The sequence below is a fragment of the Triticum urartu genome, chromosome 2 (genome assembly GCF_003073215.2).
Source record: "Triticum urartu cultivar G1812 chromosome 2, Tu2.1, whole genome shotgun sequence".
NCBI lineage: Eukaryota > Viridiplantae > Streptophyta > Magnoliopsida > Poales > Poaceae > Triticum > Triticum urartu.
The window spans coordinates 443,150,135-443,167,078 of record NC_053023.1 but is presented as its reverse complement, the minus strand read 5'-3'; the positions used below and the strand labels follow the sequence as shown (position 1 = coordinate 443,167,078).

General features: G+C 45.8%; 1 protein-coding gene across 1 annotated transcript in view; it reads left to right on the top strand.

Moving 5' to 3' along the window:
• Positions 1-5,731: 5,731 nt before the first annotated feature.
• The window catches only part of LOC125537007, a 17,683-nt gene continuing 6,470 nt past the window's right edge, over positions 5,732-16,944 (top strand). Inside the window, exon 1 of the mRNA XM_048700287.1 lies at positions 5,732-5,888. Coding sequence (XP_048556244.1) covers positions 5,732-5,888 — 157 coding nt within the window. The remainder of the gene's footprint in view (positions 5,889-16,944) is intronic.

Below are 16,944 nucleotides of genomic sequence, written 5' to 3'. Positions count from 1 at the left end.
GATCTGATAGAGATCAATAAAACTAAACAAACGATAAAGTAAATATTTTTTGGTTTTTGGGTTTATAGATCAGAAAGTAAAAGATTGCAAAATAGTAGATCAGAAACTAATACGATGGAAAATAGAAGATCGGAAACTTATATGATGGAAAATAGACCCCGGGGCCATAGGTTTCACTAGAGGCTTCTCTCAAGATAGCAAATAATACGGCGGGTGAACAAATTACTGTCGAGCAATTGATAGAAAAGCGCAAAGTTATGACGATATCTAAGGCAATGATTATGAAATATAGGCATCACGTCTGTGTCAAGTAGACCAAAACGATTCTGCATCTACTACTATTACTCCACACATCGACCGACTCCTGCCTGCATCTAGAGTATTAAGTTCATGAAGAACAGAGTAACACATTAAGTAAGATGACATGATGTAGAGGAATAAACTCAAGCAATATGATGTAAACCCCATCTTTTTATCCTCGATGGCAACAATACAATACGTGCCTTGCTGCCCCTGCTGTCACTGGGAAAGGACACCGCAAGATTGAACCCAAAGCTAAGCCTTCTCCCATTGCAAGAAAAATTAATCTAGTTGGCCAAACTAAACCGATAGTTTGAAGAGAATTACAAAGATATCAAATCATGGATAAAAGAATTTAGATAAGATTCAAATAATATTCATAGATAAGCTGATCATAAATCCACAATTCATCGGATCTCGACAAACACACCGCAAAAGAAGATTACATCGGATGGATCTCCAAGAACATCAAGGAGAACATTATATTGAGAATCAGAGAGAGAGAGAAGAAGCCATCCAGCTACTAGCTATGGACCTGTAGGTCTGAGGCAAACTACTCATGCTTCATCAGAAGGGCAATAGAGTTGATGTAGAAGCCCTCCATGATCTAATCCCCCTCCGGCAGGATGCCGGAAAAGGCCCCAAGATGGGATCTCACAGGAACAGAAGGTTGCGGCAGTGGAAAATTGTAGCACGCAAGATGCGGCTATATCTCCTACGTGTCGGGGCACGACTTAGTGGCATAACTGCATTTTGGTATGGTCGCAAGAAGGGTCATCTTCACACAATCCCATGTAAAAGAACAAGGAAGTAAATAGTTGGCTTACAATCGCCATGTCACGCGAAGATCAAAATATTCATACATCATTCAGAGTACACACAAGGTCCGACTACGGACGGATCCAAATGGAAAGAAGACAACCCCAAATGCTAAAACCCGATCGTCCCAACTGGGCACCACTACTGATCATCCGGAAAGGAAATATAGTAACGGCCAAGGTCTTCATCGAACTCCCACTTGAGCTCGGTTGCATCACCTACATTGGTATCATCGACACCTGCAACTGTTTTGGTAGTATCTGTGAGTCACGAGGACTCAACAATCTCAAAACCCGCGAGATCAAGACTATTTAAGCTTATAGGTAGGATGTGGTTAAAAGGTGGAGTTGCAGCAAGCACTAAGAAAATATGGTGGCTAATATAATAGTACAAGAGTAAGATGAGAAACTATGCAAGGGACGCAAAGCTAGAAGTGATCCTGAACTGCTTACATTCAAACATAACCCAACCATGTTCACTTCCCGAACCTCGTCGAAAAGAGACCATCACGGTTACACACACGGTTGATGTATTTTAATTAAGTCAAGTGTCAAGTTCTCTACAACCGGATATTAACAAATTCCCATCTGCCACATAACCGCGGGCACGACTCTCGAAAGTTTATACCCTACCTGGGTGTCCCAACTTAGCCCATCACTAACTCTCACGATCAACGGAGGATATTCCTTCTCCCAGAATAACCTGATCAGTCTCGGAATCCCGGTTACAAGAAATTTTGACAATGGTAAAACAAGACCAGGAAAACTGCCCGATGTGCCGATTAATCCCGATAGGAGTCACATGTATCTTGTTCTCAGGGCACACCGGATGGGACAAGCTACGAGTAAAACCAACCCTTGAGTTTCCCCGAGGTGGCCCCGCAGGCTGCCCGGTTCGGACCAACACTCAAAGGAGCACTGGCCCGGGGGGGGGGGGGTTGGTTAAAAATCCTCGGGTTAATTACTCCCTAGGCAAATTTTAGTTTTTATTAAGAAAATGGTAAAACCAAGGTTGGGCCTTGCCGGAGGAGTTTTATTCAAAGCGAACTGTCAAGGGGGTCCCATAACCCCAACCGCGTAAGGAACGCAAAATCAATGAACGTAACACCGGTATGACGGAAACTAGGGCGGCAAGATGGAACAAAACACCGAGCAAAAGGCCAAGCCTACCACCCTTTGCCAATTATATAGATGCAATAATTAAATAAGAGATATTGTGATATCCCAATAATATCCGTGTTCCAACATGGAACAACCTGCATTGCACCTGCAACTAGCAACGCTATAAGAGGGGCTGAGCAAAAGCGGTAACATAGCCAAACAACGGTTTGCTAGGAAGGTGGGTTAGAGGTTTGACATGGCAATATGGGAGGCTTGATAAACAAGTGGTAGGTAGCATGACATAGCGATAGAGCGAACAACTAGCAAGCAAAGATAGAAGTGATATCGGGGGTAATGACCATCTGGCCTGCAAAGTTCTCAGGGTTGTCGAAAGCTTGCTCCTCGTAAACGTACTCGACAGGATCCTCGTCCACGAACTCGTATCCTGGCTCTACCCAAAGCAAGAACACAAGCAACGGAACAACAATCAATCACGGTGCAATGCACAAGAAACATGATGCAAGACATGGCATGGAATGCAAGGTATGATGTGCAATGCATATGGGTACTCCGGAAGGGAAAAGATGATCATGGCATCAACTTGGAAAACCAAGCATGCCACTGGAAAGGTTGAGAAATTTCGGTTGAAATCGATATAAAGATCACTAGAAACGGATGCACGGTTTGCAAATGACGAGCAAAACAAGAACGATGCAAAACTGGGCTTAACAACAACATAACACTTAAGATGCATCATGAAACTATGCCACAACACTCCAACATAGCAACAAACCATGTGGCAGTGAAGTACATATGAAACTCTACAAATCATGAACACAGAGCTGCTGCTAGAACTCACTAGAACAAGTCTAAAACAACATAGAAAAAATGCAAATGACAACAGTTTCACAGACTTAGTGAAAAAAAACTAAACATGGCATAGACATCATCAGGTAGCAATGTCTAGAGCTAGTAAACTACATGCTACAGGAACCTATCATGGCAAAATTGAGCATGGCATGCTAATAATAAAAGCAATGAACAAAACTCCCTTACTGAACTTGAGCCAAAGATGCACAAAAATGATGGTAGCATCAATGCAAACATGGCAAGTGATATGAACAAATTCAGACTGGAAAAACATGGCATGGTAGAAACAGATTCATGATATCAACTTGGCAAGCTTGTGCCACTCACCACAAAGCATTTCATGGCATCACAAGGCAAACAACAGTAAGAAGACACAATTATGAAGCTAAACATGGCAATATCAAGTCATAGGGTGCATGGATCACTAGCAAAATACATGGCAAAAATGCACTTCCTGTTAACAGACTGGCATCAATAATATTTAGCAAAAGGAGAGCATGGTAATGACAAGCTACAGTACCCCATATTTACAACCAAAGGCATGAATGGATAGAGAATAACCATATCTGCAAAACACCCTTACTGAACTTCATCAAAATATGCAAGGATTTACTTGTGGGAACAAGTCAACATAGCAACCTAATGTAACAGGAAAAGACTTGGCAGAAAAACTAAGTGGCTAAAATCAGCAACATCATGTGGCCTACTTGGCATGCTTGTGCTAGTCACCACAGAGCACATAAAAATACAAGGCTTGCACCATTATAAAGATGGCACGAAGATGCTCCTAAAACATGTAGACATGATGCTCAAAGGATGAACACACAAAATGCTATGAAAAAGACAAAATAACAAGTTATGATAGTTTCCAGCAGACAATATCATTTAGCACTTCTCCAACGATGATTAGGGCACCAATATGGGTAGTAACATGCACGCAAAAGACACAAGCATGTAGAGCATCACGAGATGAACATTTCAGTATATCATATGTACAAATTGGAGCTACGGGCACGAAGTTATGACATCTCAAAGGGGCACACATGAAGATGGAAAACTCGGGGACTTAGAGAAATTTACCCTCGCAGATCTAGGGTTTGACCAGGCACATGAACCAAGGCGCGGGAGCTCGACGTCGGCAAGGTGGTGGTGGCCGGAGTTGGTGGTGGCGGCCGACGGCGACGGCGGACCTCAAGGATCCGGCCGGCGACAGAGTGGGGGACGACGGGGGTCGCCGGACCTAGGAAGGGCCGCACGGATCGGGCGAGGTGGCAGAGCGTCGAGGTCCGGCGGCGGCGCGGTGATGCGGCGAAGACCGGGCAGCGGCGGCTCGCGGGCACGACGAGGCGGCGGAGGCGATGCGGGCCGGGGGGGCTCGCGGGCCGGCGACGGCTGGCGGTGGAATAGCATATTAATGCATATAAAGCATCCAAAATAGATAATGTAATAGCATGGAACAATAAAAAATTATAGATACGTTTGAGACGTATCAAGCATCCCCAAGCTTAATTCCTGCTCGTCCTCGAGTAGGTTTTTCGTGAATACGCAAAAGGCTTGCGTATCATTGCATTGATAGGAGGGAAAAATAGCAGTTACATGAGTAGCGTCACAAGCACGTACACGGGAGGGCGTCAGTGAGAGCTATGGTGGTGCATAAAAGGGAAAGGGTTGTGCACAGGCCCCAAGGTCCGAGTAGCTACGTGAGCGGGAGCAGGTTGCTGAGCCCCTTGGCTCCGGTGGCTGCCCAGCCGCGAGCATCTTCTTTGATGTTGTTGACGAGTAGGGAATCGAGGGGGTTGCGCCATTGAAGACACAAGTGTTCCGCGCTTTCCAGATGCGCTAGGTCGTGAGGATGATCAGCGAGGCGAGGCCGCGTCGTAGCGAGGTTAGCACGTCCTGCACGGCCAGGGAGAACCAGTCACGAAAGTCTGAGGTAGGGTCGGGGAGGGGGGGTATCAGTGATGTGATACCAAGATAGGACCTCATGCCAAGCCTACCAGGAGAAGGGGCAGCCAGCAAGGAGATGCTCCATGGTCTCCGGCTCCTAGTCGCAGAGTAGGCAAAGCGGGGCGTGGGTGAGGCCACGACGGGCAAGGCGATCGGTGGTCAACATCGTCCTTGGAAGGCTAACCAAAGGAAGACCTTGACGCAGAGGGGAGCCCAATACTTCCACGTTAGCTTCCAGGAGAGCTCGATCGTGGACCCAGCAAAGAGAGCCTTGTAGCATGATCGAGCGGAGTATACGCCAGTAGAGGTCTAGCGCCTGGTGAGGGTGTCTGGGGCGTCAGTAAGAGTGAACTGGCGGAGCCGTATCCAGAGGTGGATGTACTGCACTAGGGTCTCTGGCCCTAAGGAGCTCCGAATGTCTTGGATCCAGGCGCGGGAGTCGAGGCCCGCGACCCGGTGCACGCTTTGAGGCACAGATAGGGCACCGGAGCTAAGACGAGGGGGGACAGCTCAGCAATGGAAGCTCCATCGATCTAGTGGTCCTCCCAGAATAGGCAAGTCATGTCGTCGCCAATAGCCCAAGTGGTGGAGGCCCGGAAGATAGCCTGCACGGTTGGGCTGCTAGGAATGTGGAGGTGCATCCATGCGAGGGAGGGGTCGGTCTTGCGCAGCCAGATCTAGCGGGCCTACAGGGCATGGGCGCATCGCTGGAGATCCGGAATGCTGAGGCCGCCAAAGGCGAGTGGCCGGTAGATCCTGGCCCAACTGACGAGGTAGTGCCCTCCGTTGGTGGTGTTGTGGCCTTGCCAGAGGAATGCGCGAATGAGGTGGTTCACCTGTTTGAGAATGGAGGTGTGCAGCGACATGGCAATCATAATGTGTGTGGGCATCGCGCAGAAGAGGTGGCGGACAAGGGCCAGCCGCTCGCCGCGAGAAAGCATGGACGCCCACCAAGGGGAGAGCTTCTTCTCTAGTCTCTCCACGAAGGGCTGCAAGGCGGAGGTCAGGACCTTGCAGATGGAGAGTGGGAGACCGAGGTACTTAACGGGGAACTCAACAAGAGGGCAGGGGAAGCGATTCGAGGTGGAGTCTCGAAGCTCAGGGGTGCACTGGTTGGGCAGCACGACGCATTTATCCAGCTCCTCAAGTAGGTAAATGATAAAAACAGAATTTTTGATGTGGAATGCTGCCTAACATATTTATCAATGTAATTTTTCTTTGTTGTGGCATGAATGTTCAGATCCATAAGATTCAAAAGAAAAGTTTAATATTGACATAAAAACAATAATACTTCAAGCATACTAACAAGGCAATTAAGCCTTCTCAGAATAACATGGCCAAAGAAAGCTTATCCCTACAAAATCATATAGTCTGGCTATGCTCCATCTTCATCACACAAAATATTTAAATCATGCACAACCCCGATGACAAGCCAAGCAATTGTTTCATACTTTTGATGTTCTCAAACCTTTTCAACTTTCACGCAATACATGAGCGTGAGCCATGGACACAGCACTATAGGTGGAATATAATATGGTGGTTGTGGAGACAAAAAGAAGGAGATAGTCTCACATCAACTAGGCATATCAACGGGCTATATATGGAGATGCCCGTCAATAGATACTAATGTGAGTGAGTAGGGATTGCCATGCAATGGATGCACTAGAGCTATAAGTGTATGAAAGATCAAAAACAAACTAAGTGGGTGTGCATCCAACTCGCTTGCTTACAAAGACCTAGGGCAATTTGAGGAAGCCCGTCATTGGAATATACAAGCCACGTTCTATAATCAAAAATTCCCACTAGTATATGGAAGTGATAACATAGGAGACTCTCTATCATGAAGATCATGGTGCTACTTTGAAGCACAAGTGTGGAAACAATGCGAGAAAAGAGAGAAGGGGCAATGCTACTATCCTTTTCCCACACTCGTGCTTCAAAGTAGCACCATGATCTTCAGGATAGAGAGTCTCCTATGTTTTCACTTTCATATACTAGTGGGAATTTTTCATGATAGAACTTGGCTTGTATATTCCAGTGATGGGCTTCCTCAAATTGCCCTAAGTCTTCATGAGCAAGCGAGTTGGATGCACACCCACTTAGTTTCCTTTTGAGCTTTAATAAACTTATAGCTCTCGTGCATCCGTTCCATGGCAATCCCTACTCCCTCACATTGATATCTATTGACGGGCATCTCCACAGCTCGTTGATACTGTAACATCCCAAATTTTCAATTTGGAATGTTATACATAGGTCATTCATGCATATCATATTTTATTGCAATTTTGTTCCGCAATCCTCGAAACCCTAAGCAACTCAAGGACCCTCGGAGAGAGTTGGGGATTTCCCGGTTTTCATATTTGATTTTTATCAAATAATGAAACGAGGATTTTGGTTTTAATTATTTCTCTCCGAAAAATATTTCATATTAAAAATATACGAGAGGAGATAATATGACTTCTCCAAAAACCCCTTTATATACGCGCCGCACGAGCCCCCACCACCACAACCACCGCCGCCTCGCCGCCACAGCCGCCCCGAGCCGCGCCGCCTCCCGCCGCCCGCGCCTCGCCGTCGCCGCTGCTTGCCGCCAGCGCCGCCGCCCGACCCCGCCTCGCCGGAAAACCCAGCCGGGCCACCAGCCCAAGCGCCCGCGCCGCCGCCTTCCTCGCCACCTCGTCGAGGTACCGCGCCGATCCGCCGCTGTTTTTTTAAAACCGTTCGGTTTTTTAGAAACCCTAGTTCATTTTTTAGATCGGTTCGCCGGTTTTTTTCTTGGTTCTTCTAATTAGCGGATGTTCGTCCGTATGTTCTTTTAAATGAACGGTTTTCACCCATTAGTTACAGCTAACGAACGCTCGTTCGTTAGTCTGTTCGTCAGGTTCCTTTTATCGGATTTATCTGCGATTATTTTTGATTGCAATTTCTGATCCGATCTTAGTTTCTATTTTTATTTTCGCTCATTAGTCGGAATCAGGTGATTCAGGCGCCTAGATCTTTGTCTCGAGACCCTCTTTCTGTTTAATCAACTTAAACAAGATTTTGGTACTGTAAAATTTAACCTTAGTTCAGATTAGTAAACGGATCTTGTTTCTTTCGCCGTTTGAGTTTCGTTGCTCCGTTTGATTCGATTCTTTTTGCAAACCGGAGTTCTTAAGTTGAACTTTCTGGTCAACCTCTCTTATTTGGGTTTTTCTTGTGCATCCTTGCTTGTTGCTTATGTATGCTATTGTTTGTTTGCGATAGAATTCCCGGAGTGCGAAGCGTGTTACTACGAGTCCCTAGGATTCGCGGATCGTCAGCAAGGCAAGTGACACATTGATCATACTCTTTTCATACCCAGTTTTTATGCATTAGTTCCAATCGTCAAACATTGCATGATTAGGATGTCATTAACTTGTGGGTTGGGAAGTAGTTATTGAGGTAGAACCTATTGCCCTGTTACTATCAAACCCTTGGGAGTTACTTCTATGCGTTGCTTATATTGCTATGCTATGCTATGCTCGTAGACGTGGTTTGGGTTTGAGTGAAATCCATGACTGATGTGAGATTGTTAATTAATGGTTCAACTTAAGGTGGCAACTTAAATAAACATCTGGGTGGATTGAGGCACCTGGGGAACCCAATGTTGTCTGTTTTTTTGGAAATCCCGGGGTACCCGTGTGATCTTCCTAAGGACCGCCACCCAGGCTCAAAGGGAACTGAGATGATTCATGCTAGAAACCTCCGTGTGCAGCCACAAGCTATTATGGGCTCTAGCATAGTTGAGTAAGTTACGTGAACCTCTTGAAGAGGTGGATCAGCAGGTAGTGGGTTTTGTAGGTTTGGTATGGTCTACCCGGAGTAGAGAGTTAATGTTTCTGAAAGACTATGTCTCAGTCATCCGTTTCTCAAACACCATGTAGTGCGAGAAATCCAACAGAGGCGATCGAGTCTTGTGGGGAAAAGTGCGCAAACCTCTGCAAAATGTACAATCTAATCATGGTTAGCCGTGTCCCCGGTTATGGACACTCTTGAGTATCTAGTACTTAGGTTATCACATGTATCTCATCACTTTTAATTAATATTGTTGGGTTGTTAACTACTTTAATTGGGATTGAGATGGGGTACCTTCTCAATGTTTCAACCACCATGATAGTTAAATTAAAATCTATTCCTTTTTTGTAGGGAAAAATTGGCTTTTCGCAAAAACTATAACCATAGAGCTTTCTACCAGCCAAATATGCATGTAGTGATAGCATTATTCTGTTCATGCTCTACTGTGTTATGTTGCCAGCATATTCCATGTGCTGACCCGTTTTCGGGCTGCAACGTATTATGTTGCAGACTTTTCAGACGAGGAGTAAGGTTCGTTAGGTCGTTGCCTTGCAGCTCAGCTATGCCGTTGGAGTTGATGGACTCACTTTATCTTCCAAGCCTTCCGCTGTTATCGTATTAGATGGCCTTAAGCCATATTATTGTAATAAGTTCTCTCTTGAGACATTCGATGTAATAAGTGTGTGATTGCTACTCTGTTATAAATCCTTCGAGTACTGTGTGTGTCAGCATTACCGATCCAGGGATGACACTGAAGCACAGAGACTTGACCGTTTGAGGTCGGATCGCTAGAAGATGGTATCAGAGCACACGCTGAGTGTAGGACACGACCACTAAGATAAACCATATATCACTCTTCTCTACTCATTTCTGACTCCTCTTCATTTTCTACTCTTTAGGATGACGGAGATGAAGAACAAGTTTGCACAACCGGACGAAGACACACCTTTTGGACGCCACTTGAAGGAAGTCACTAGGTACTTGAACATTGGAATACCATGCTTCACCGGGACGTACAACGCCACCTTACTAGAAGAGGAGCGCTGGATGATTCATGTACAAGTTCCAAGAAGGACGTTCTCGCCAACTTCTAAACCCATAGAATTTTCTTTCGAAGCACCCAGCTGGAGTCTAGGCAAGAGCATGGCAGCCCACATTACCATGGGACGCATTGGAGAAGTCTACAACAGGGAACTCAAGGACACTATCTACCAGATATGTGGGCGCCGAGATGAGCAATGGGAAGTAATCGGCACCAAGAAGGATAGATCCATTGCAGCTTTCATCCAGGAGTTAAACCAGCACATTCGACGTCAGGAGAACCAGATGTGCGCAGACATGATGAACTTGAAGAAGGCGAAGACTAGGATCATCGAGCTGGAGGAAGAACTCAAGTTTACACGTGATGGATATGAGGAGGAAATTAAAACGCTACTGGAGAAGAATGATGACCTAGTTAAGAAGATCGGAGTATTCATGGGAGGACCAGCACCGGGAGTAGAAGATGACGGTTCCACTTGCCCGGACAACTACATCATCATCGACGACACCGATTCGGATCCTAGTGATGATGACTTTGAAGACGAAGCTAGAGCAGACATCATGGAGTCTTCCACCAATCAAAATTTCTAGATCACCACCATATATTATTAGTATTCCCCCATGTATTTAGTAGTAGTTGAGCACTTATGCGATAGTTCTAGACCGCTTGTATGCCCTTGCTTGATTGATTGAGTGAAATGATTGTGTTTTTCTCATGTGCATATGGGTAGTGCTTTCTCATTAGACCCCTTTTCTATTCTGATCTCTTCCATCTAAACCCATCAGATGCCTCCGAGACGTGACACCGATTTTGCTTTCCCACCGGAGCTCACTCAGTTGATCCACCAGCAGAATGCCTTGATGCAATTGCTAGTTCAGAACCAGGACAACAACCACAACAACAACCCGCCGCCAGTGGACAACCTAGCCCGTTTTCTAAGGTTACAACCGCCGGTGTTTTCTAGTAGCACCGAGCCTATAGTTGCTGATGATTGGCTATGCTGTGAAGGTGCGCTTTGCCGCACATCAAATTGGATGGACCAGCAGCCTCATGGTGGGAGAATTACACGGCCACTTTTCCCATAGCCAATGTCACTTGGTGTTGGAAATATGCCCTAGAAGCAATAATAAAATGGTTATTATTATATTTCTTTGTTCATGATAATTGTCTATTGTTCATGCTATAATTGTGTTATCCGGAAATCGTAATACATGTGTGAATACATAGACCACAACACGTCCCTAGTGAGCCTCTAGTTGACTAGCTCTTTGATCAAAAGATAGTCATGGTTTCCTGACTATGGACATTGGATGTCATTGATAATGGGATCACAGCATTAGGAGAATGATGTGATGGACAAGACCCAATCCTAAGCTTAGCTCAAAGATCGTGTAGTTCGTTTGCTGTAGCTTTTCTGAATGTCAAGTATCATTTCCTTAGACCATGAGATTGTGCAACTCCCGGATACCGTAGGAGTGCCTTGGGTGTGCCAAATGTCACAACGTAACTGGGTGACTATAAAGGTACATTACAGGTATCTTCGAAAGTGTCTGTTGGGTTGGCACAAATCGAGACTGGGATTTGTCACTCCGTATGACGGAGAGGTATCTCTGGGCCCACTCGGTAATGCATCATCATAATGAGCTCAATGTGATCAAGTGGTTGATCACGGGATCATGCATTACGGTACGAGTAAAGTGACTTGCCGGTAACGAGACTGAACAAGGTATTGGGATACCGACGATTGAGTCTCGGGTAAGTAACGTACCGATTGACAAAGGGAATTGTATACGGATTGATTGAATCCTCGACATCATGGTTCATCCGATGAGATCATCATGGAGCATGTGGGAGCCAACATGGGTATCCAGATCCCGCTATTGGTTATTGATCGAAGAGGCTTCTCGGTCATGTCTGCATGTCTCCTAAACCCGTAGGGTCTACACACTTAAGGTTCGGTGACGCTAGGGTTGTAGAGATATTAGTATGCAGTAACCCAAAAGTTTTTCGGAGTCCCGGATGAGATCTCAGACGTCATGAGGAGTTCCGGAATGGTCCGGAGGTAAAGATTTATATATAGGAATTCCAGTTTCGGCCATCAAGAAGGTTTCAGGGGTCATCGGTATTGTACTGGGACCACCGGAAGGGTCCCGGGGGTCCACGGGGTGGGGACACCTATCCCGGAGGGCCCCATGGGCTGAGTTGGGAGGGGAACCAGCCCCTAGTGGGCTGGTGCACCCTCCCTTGGGCCTCCCCCTGCGCCTAGGGTTAGAAACCCTAGGGGTGGGGGCGCCACCCTTGCCTTGGGGGGCAAGGCACCCCCTTGGCCGCCGCCCCCCTAGGAGATTGGATCTCCTAGGTCCGGCGCCCCCCTAGGCACCCTATATATAGTGGGGGGAAGGGAGGGCTGCGCACCCAAGCCCCTGGCCTCTCCCTCTCCCTCCCGTGACACTCCTTCCGTCTCCCAGCGCTTGGCAAAGCCCTGCCGAGATCACCGTTGCTTCCACCACCACGCCTTTGTGCTGCTGGATCTTCATCAATCTCTCCTTCCCCCTTGCTGGATCAAGAAGGAGGAGACATCTCCCAACCGTACGTGTGTTGAACGCGGAGGTGTCGTCCGTTCGGCACTAGGTCATCGGTGATTTGAATCACGTCGAGTACAACTCCATCAACCCCATTCTCTTGAACGCTTCTGCTCGTGATCTACAAGGGTATGTAGATGCAACTCCTCTTTCCCTCGTTGCTAGATGACTCCATAGATTGATCTTGGTGATGCGTAGAAAATTTTAAAATTTAGCTACGTTCTCCAACAGTGGTATCAGAGCTAGGTCTATGCGTAGTTACTATGCACGAGTAGAACACAAAGTAGTTGTGGGCGTCGATATTGTCAATTTGCTTGCCGTTACTAGTATTATCTTGATTCGGCGGCATCGTGGGATGAAGCGGCCCGGACCAACCTTACACGTACGCTTACGTGAGACCGGTTCCACCGACTGACATGCACTAGTTGCATAAGGTGGCTGGCAGGTGTCTGTCTCTCCCACTTTAGTCGGATCGGATTCGATGAACAGGGTCCTTATGAAGGGTAAATAGAAATTGGCAATTCACGTTGTGGTTTTGGCGTATGTAAGAAACGTTCTTGCTAGAAACCTATAGCAGCCACGTAAAAACTTGCAACAACAATTAGAGGATGTCTAACTTGTTTTTGCAGCAAGTGTTTTGTGATGTGATATGGCCAAATGTTGTGATGAATGATGAATGATATATGTGATGTATGAGATTGATCATGTTCTTGTAATAGGAATCACGACTTGCATGTCGATGAGTATGACAACCTGGCAGGAGCCATAGGAGTTGTCTTTATTTATTTATGACCTGCGTGTCAACATAAACGTCATGTAATTACTTTACTTTATTGCTAAAGCGTTAGCCATAGTAGTAGAAGTAATAGATGACGAGACAACTTCAAGAAGACACGATGATGGAGATCATGATGATGGAGATCATGGTGTCATGCCGGTGACAACGATGATCATGGAGCCTCGAAGATGGAGATCAAAGGAGCAAATGATATTGGCCATATCATGTCACTATTTGATTGCATGTGATGTTTATCATGTTTTACATCTTATTTGCTTAGAACGACGGTAGCTTAAATAAGATGATCCCTCGTAATAATTTCAAGAAAGTGTTCCCCCTAACTGTGCACCGTTGCGAAGGTTCATTGTTTCAAAGCACCACGTGATGATCGGGTGTGATAGATTCTAATGTTCGAATACAATGGGTGTAAGCCAGATTTACACACGCAATACACTTAGGTTGACTTGACAAGCCTAGCATGTACAGACATGGCCTCGGAACACAGAAGACCGAAAGGTCGAGCATGAGTCGTATAGAAGATACGATCAACATGAAGATGTTCATCGATGTTGACTAGTCCGTCTCACGTGATGATCGGACACGGCCTAGTTAACTCAGATCATGTTATACTTAGATGACTGGAGGGATGTCTATCTGAGTGGGGGTTCATTTAATAATTTGATTAGATGAACTTAATTATCATGAACTTAGTCTAAAATCTCTACAATATGTCTTGTAGATCAAATGGCCCACGTTGTCCTCAACTTCAACGCGTTCCTAGAGAAAACCAAGCTGAAAGACGATGGCAGCAACTATACGGACTGGGTCCGGAACCTAAGGATCATCCTCATAGCTGCCAAGAAAGATTATGTCCTAGAAGCACCGCTAGGTGACGCACCCGTCCCACAGAACCAAGACGTTATGAACGCTTGGCAGACACGTGCTGATGATTACTCCCTTGTTCAGTGCGGCATGCTTTACAGCTTAGAACCGGGGCTCCAAAAGCGTTTTGAGAGACACGGAGCATATGAGATGTTCGAAGAGCTGAAAATGGTTTTTCAAGCTCATGCCCGGGTCGAGAGATATGAAGTCTCCGACAAGTTCTTCAGCTGTAAGATGGAGGAAAATAGCTCTGTCAGTGAGCACATACTCAAAATGTCTGGGTTGCATAACCGCTTGACTCAGCTGGGAGTTAATCTCCTAGATGACGTGGTCATTGACAGAATCCTTCAGTCGCTTCCACCGAGCTACAAGAGCTTTGTGATGAACTTCAATATGCAGGGGATGGAAAAGACCATTCCTGAAGTATTTGCAATGCTGAAATCAGCAGAGGTAGAAGTCAAAAAGGAACATCAAGTGTTGATGGTGAATAAAACCACTAAGTTCAAGAAAGGCAAGGGTAAGAAGAACTTCAAGAAGGACGGCAAGGGAGTTGCCACGCCCGGTAAGCAAGCTGCCGGGAAGAAGCCAAAGAATGGACCCAAGCCCGAGACTGAGTGCTTTTATTGCAAGGGAAGTGGTCACTAGAAGCGGAACTGCCCCAAATACTTAGCGGACAAGAAGGCCGGCATCACGAAAGGTATATGTGATATACATGTAATTGATGTGTACCTTACCAGTACTCGTAGTAGCTCCTGGGTATTTGATACAGGTGCAGTTGCTCACATTTGTAACTCAAAGCAGGAGCTGCGGAATAAACGGAGACTGGCGAAGGACGAGGTGATGATGCGCGTCGGGAATGGTTCCAAGGTCGATGTGATCGCCGTCGGCACGCTACCTCTACATTTACATACAGGATTAGTTTTAAACCTCAATAATTGTTATTTAGTGCCAGCTTTGAGCATGAACATTGTATCAGGATCTCGTTTAATACGAGATGGCTACTCATTTAAATCCGAGAATAATGGTTGTTCTATTTATATGAGAGATATGTTTTATGGTCATGCTCCGATGGTGAATGGTTTATTCTTAATGAATCTCGAGCGTAATGCTACACATATTCATAGTGAATACCAAAAGATGTAAGGTTGATAATGATAGTCCCACATACTTGTGGCACTGCCGCCTTGGTCACATAGGTGTCAAACGCATGAAGAAGCTCCATGCAGATGGACTTTTGGAGTCTCTTGATTACGAATCATTTGACACGTGCGAACCATGCCTCATGGGTAAAATGACCAAGACTCTGTTCTCAGGAACAATGGAGCGAGCAACCAACTTATTGGAAATCATGCATACTAATGTGTGCGGTCCAATGAGTGTTGAGGCTCGCGGTGGCTATCGTTATGTTCTCACCCTCACTGATGACTTGAGTAGATATGGGTATGTCTACTTAATGAAACACAAGTCTGAGACCTTTGAAAAGTTCAAGAAATTTCAGAGTGAGGTTGAGAATCAACGTGACAGGAAAATCAAGTTCTCGCGATCAGATCGTGGGGGAGAATACTTGAGTCACGAATTTGGCACACACTTAAGAAAATGTGGAATAGTTTCACAACTCACCCGCCTGGAACACCTCAGCGTAATGGTGTGTCCGAACGTCGTAATCGCACTCTATTGGATATGGTGCGATCTATGATGTCTCTTACCGATTTACCGCTGTCATTTTGGGGCTATGCTTTAGAGACTACCGCATTCACTTTAAATAGGGCTCCGTCGAAATCCGTTGAGACGACACCGTATGAATTATGGTTTGGGAATTAACCTAAGCTGTCGTTTCTAAAAGTTTGGGGATGCGATGCTTATGTCAAGAAACTTCAACCTGAAAAGCTCGAACCCAAGTCGGAAAAATGCGTCTTCATAGGATACCCTAAAGAACTGTTGGGTATACCTTCTACCTCAGATCCGAAGGCAAGATCTTTGTTGCCAAGAATGGGTCCTTTCTAGAGAAAGAGTTTCTCTCGAAAGAAATAAGTGGGAGGAAGGTAGAACTTTATGAAGTATTACCTCTTGAACCGGTAAGTGGCGCAGCTCAAGAAAATGTTCCTGAGGTGCCTGCACCGACTAGAGAGGAAGTTGATGATGATCATGAAACTTCAGATCAAGTTGCTACTGAACTTCGTAGGTCCACAAGGACACATTCCGCACCAGATTGGTACGGCAACCCTGTCTTGGAAATCATGTTGTTAGACAACGGTGAACCTTCGAACTATGAAGAAGCGATGGCGGGCCCGGATTCCGACAAATGGCTGGAAGCCATGAAATCCGAGATAGGATCCATGTATGAAAACGAAGTATGGACTTTGACTGACTTGCCCGTTGATCGGCGAGCCATAGAAAATAAATGGATCTTTAAGAAGAAGACAGACGCGGATGGTAATGTGACCATCTATAAAGCTCGGCTTGTCGCTAAGGGTTATCGACAAGTTCAAGGGGTTGACTATGATGAGACTTTCTCACCCGTAGAAAAGCTTAAGTCCGTCCGAATCATGTTAGCAATTGCCGCATTCTATGATTATGAGATATGGCAAATGGACGTCAAAACGACATTCCTTAATGGTTTCCTTAAGGAAGAATTGTATATGATGCAGCCGGAAGGTTTTGTCGATCCTAAGAATGCTGACAAGGTGTGCAAGCTCCAACGCTCGATTTATGGGCTGGTGCAAGCATCTCGGAGTTGGAACATTCGCTTTGATGAGATGATCAAAGCGTTTGGGTTTATGCAGACTTATGGAGAAGCCTGCATTTACA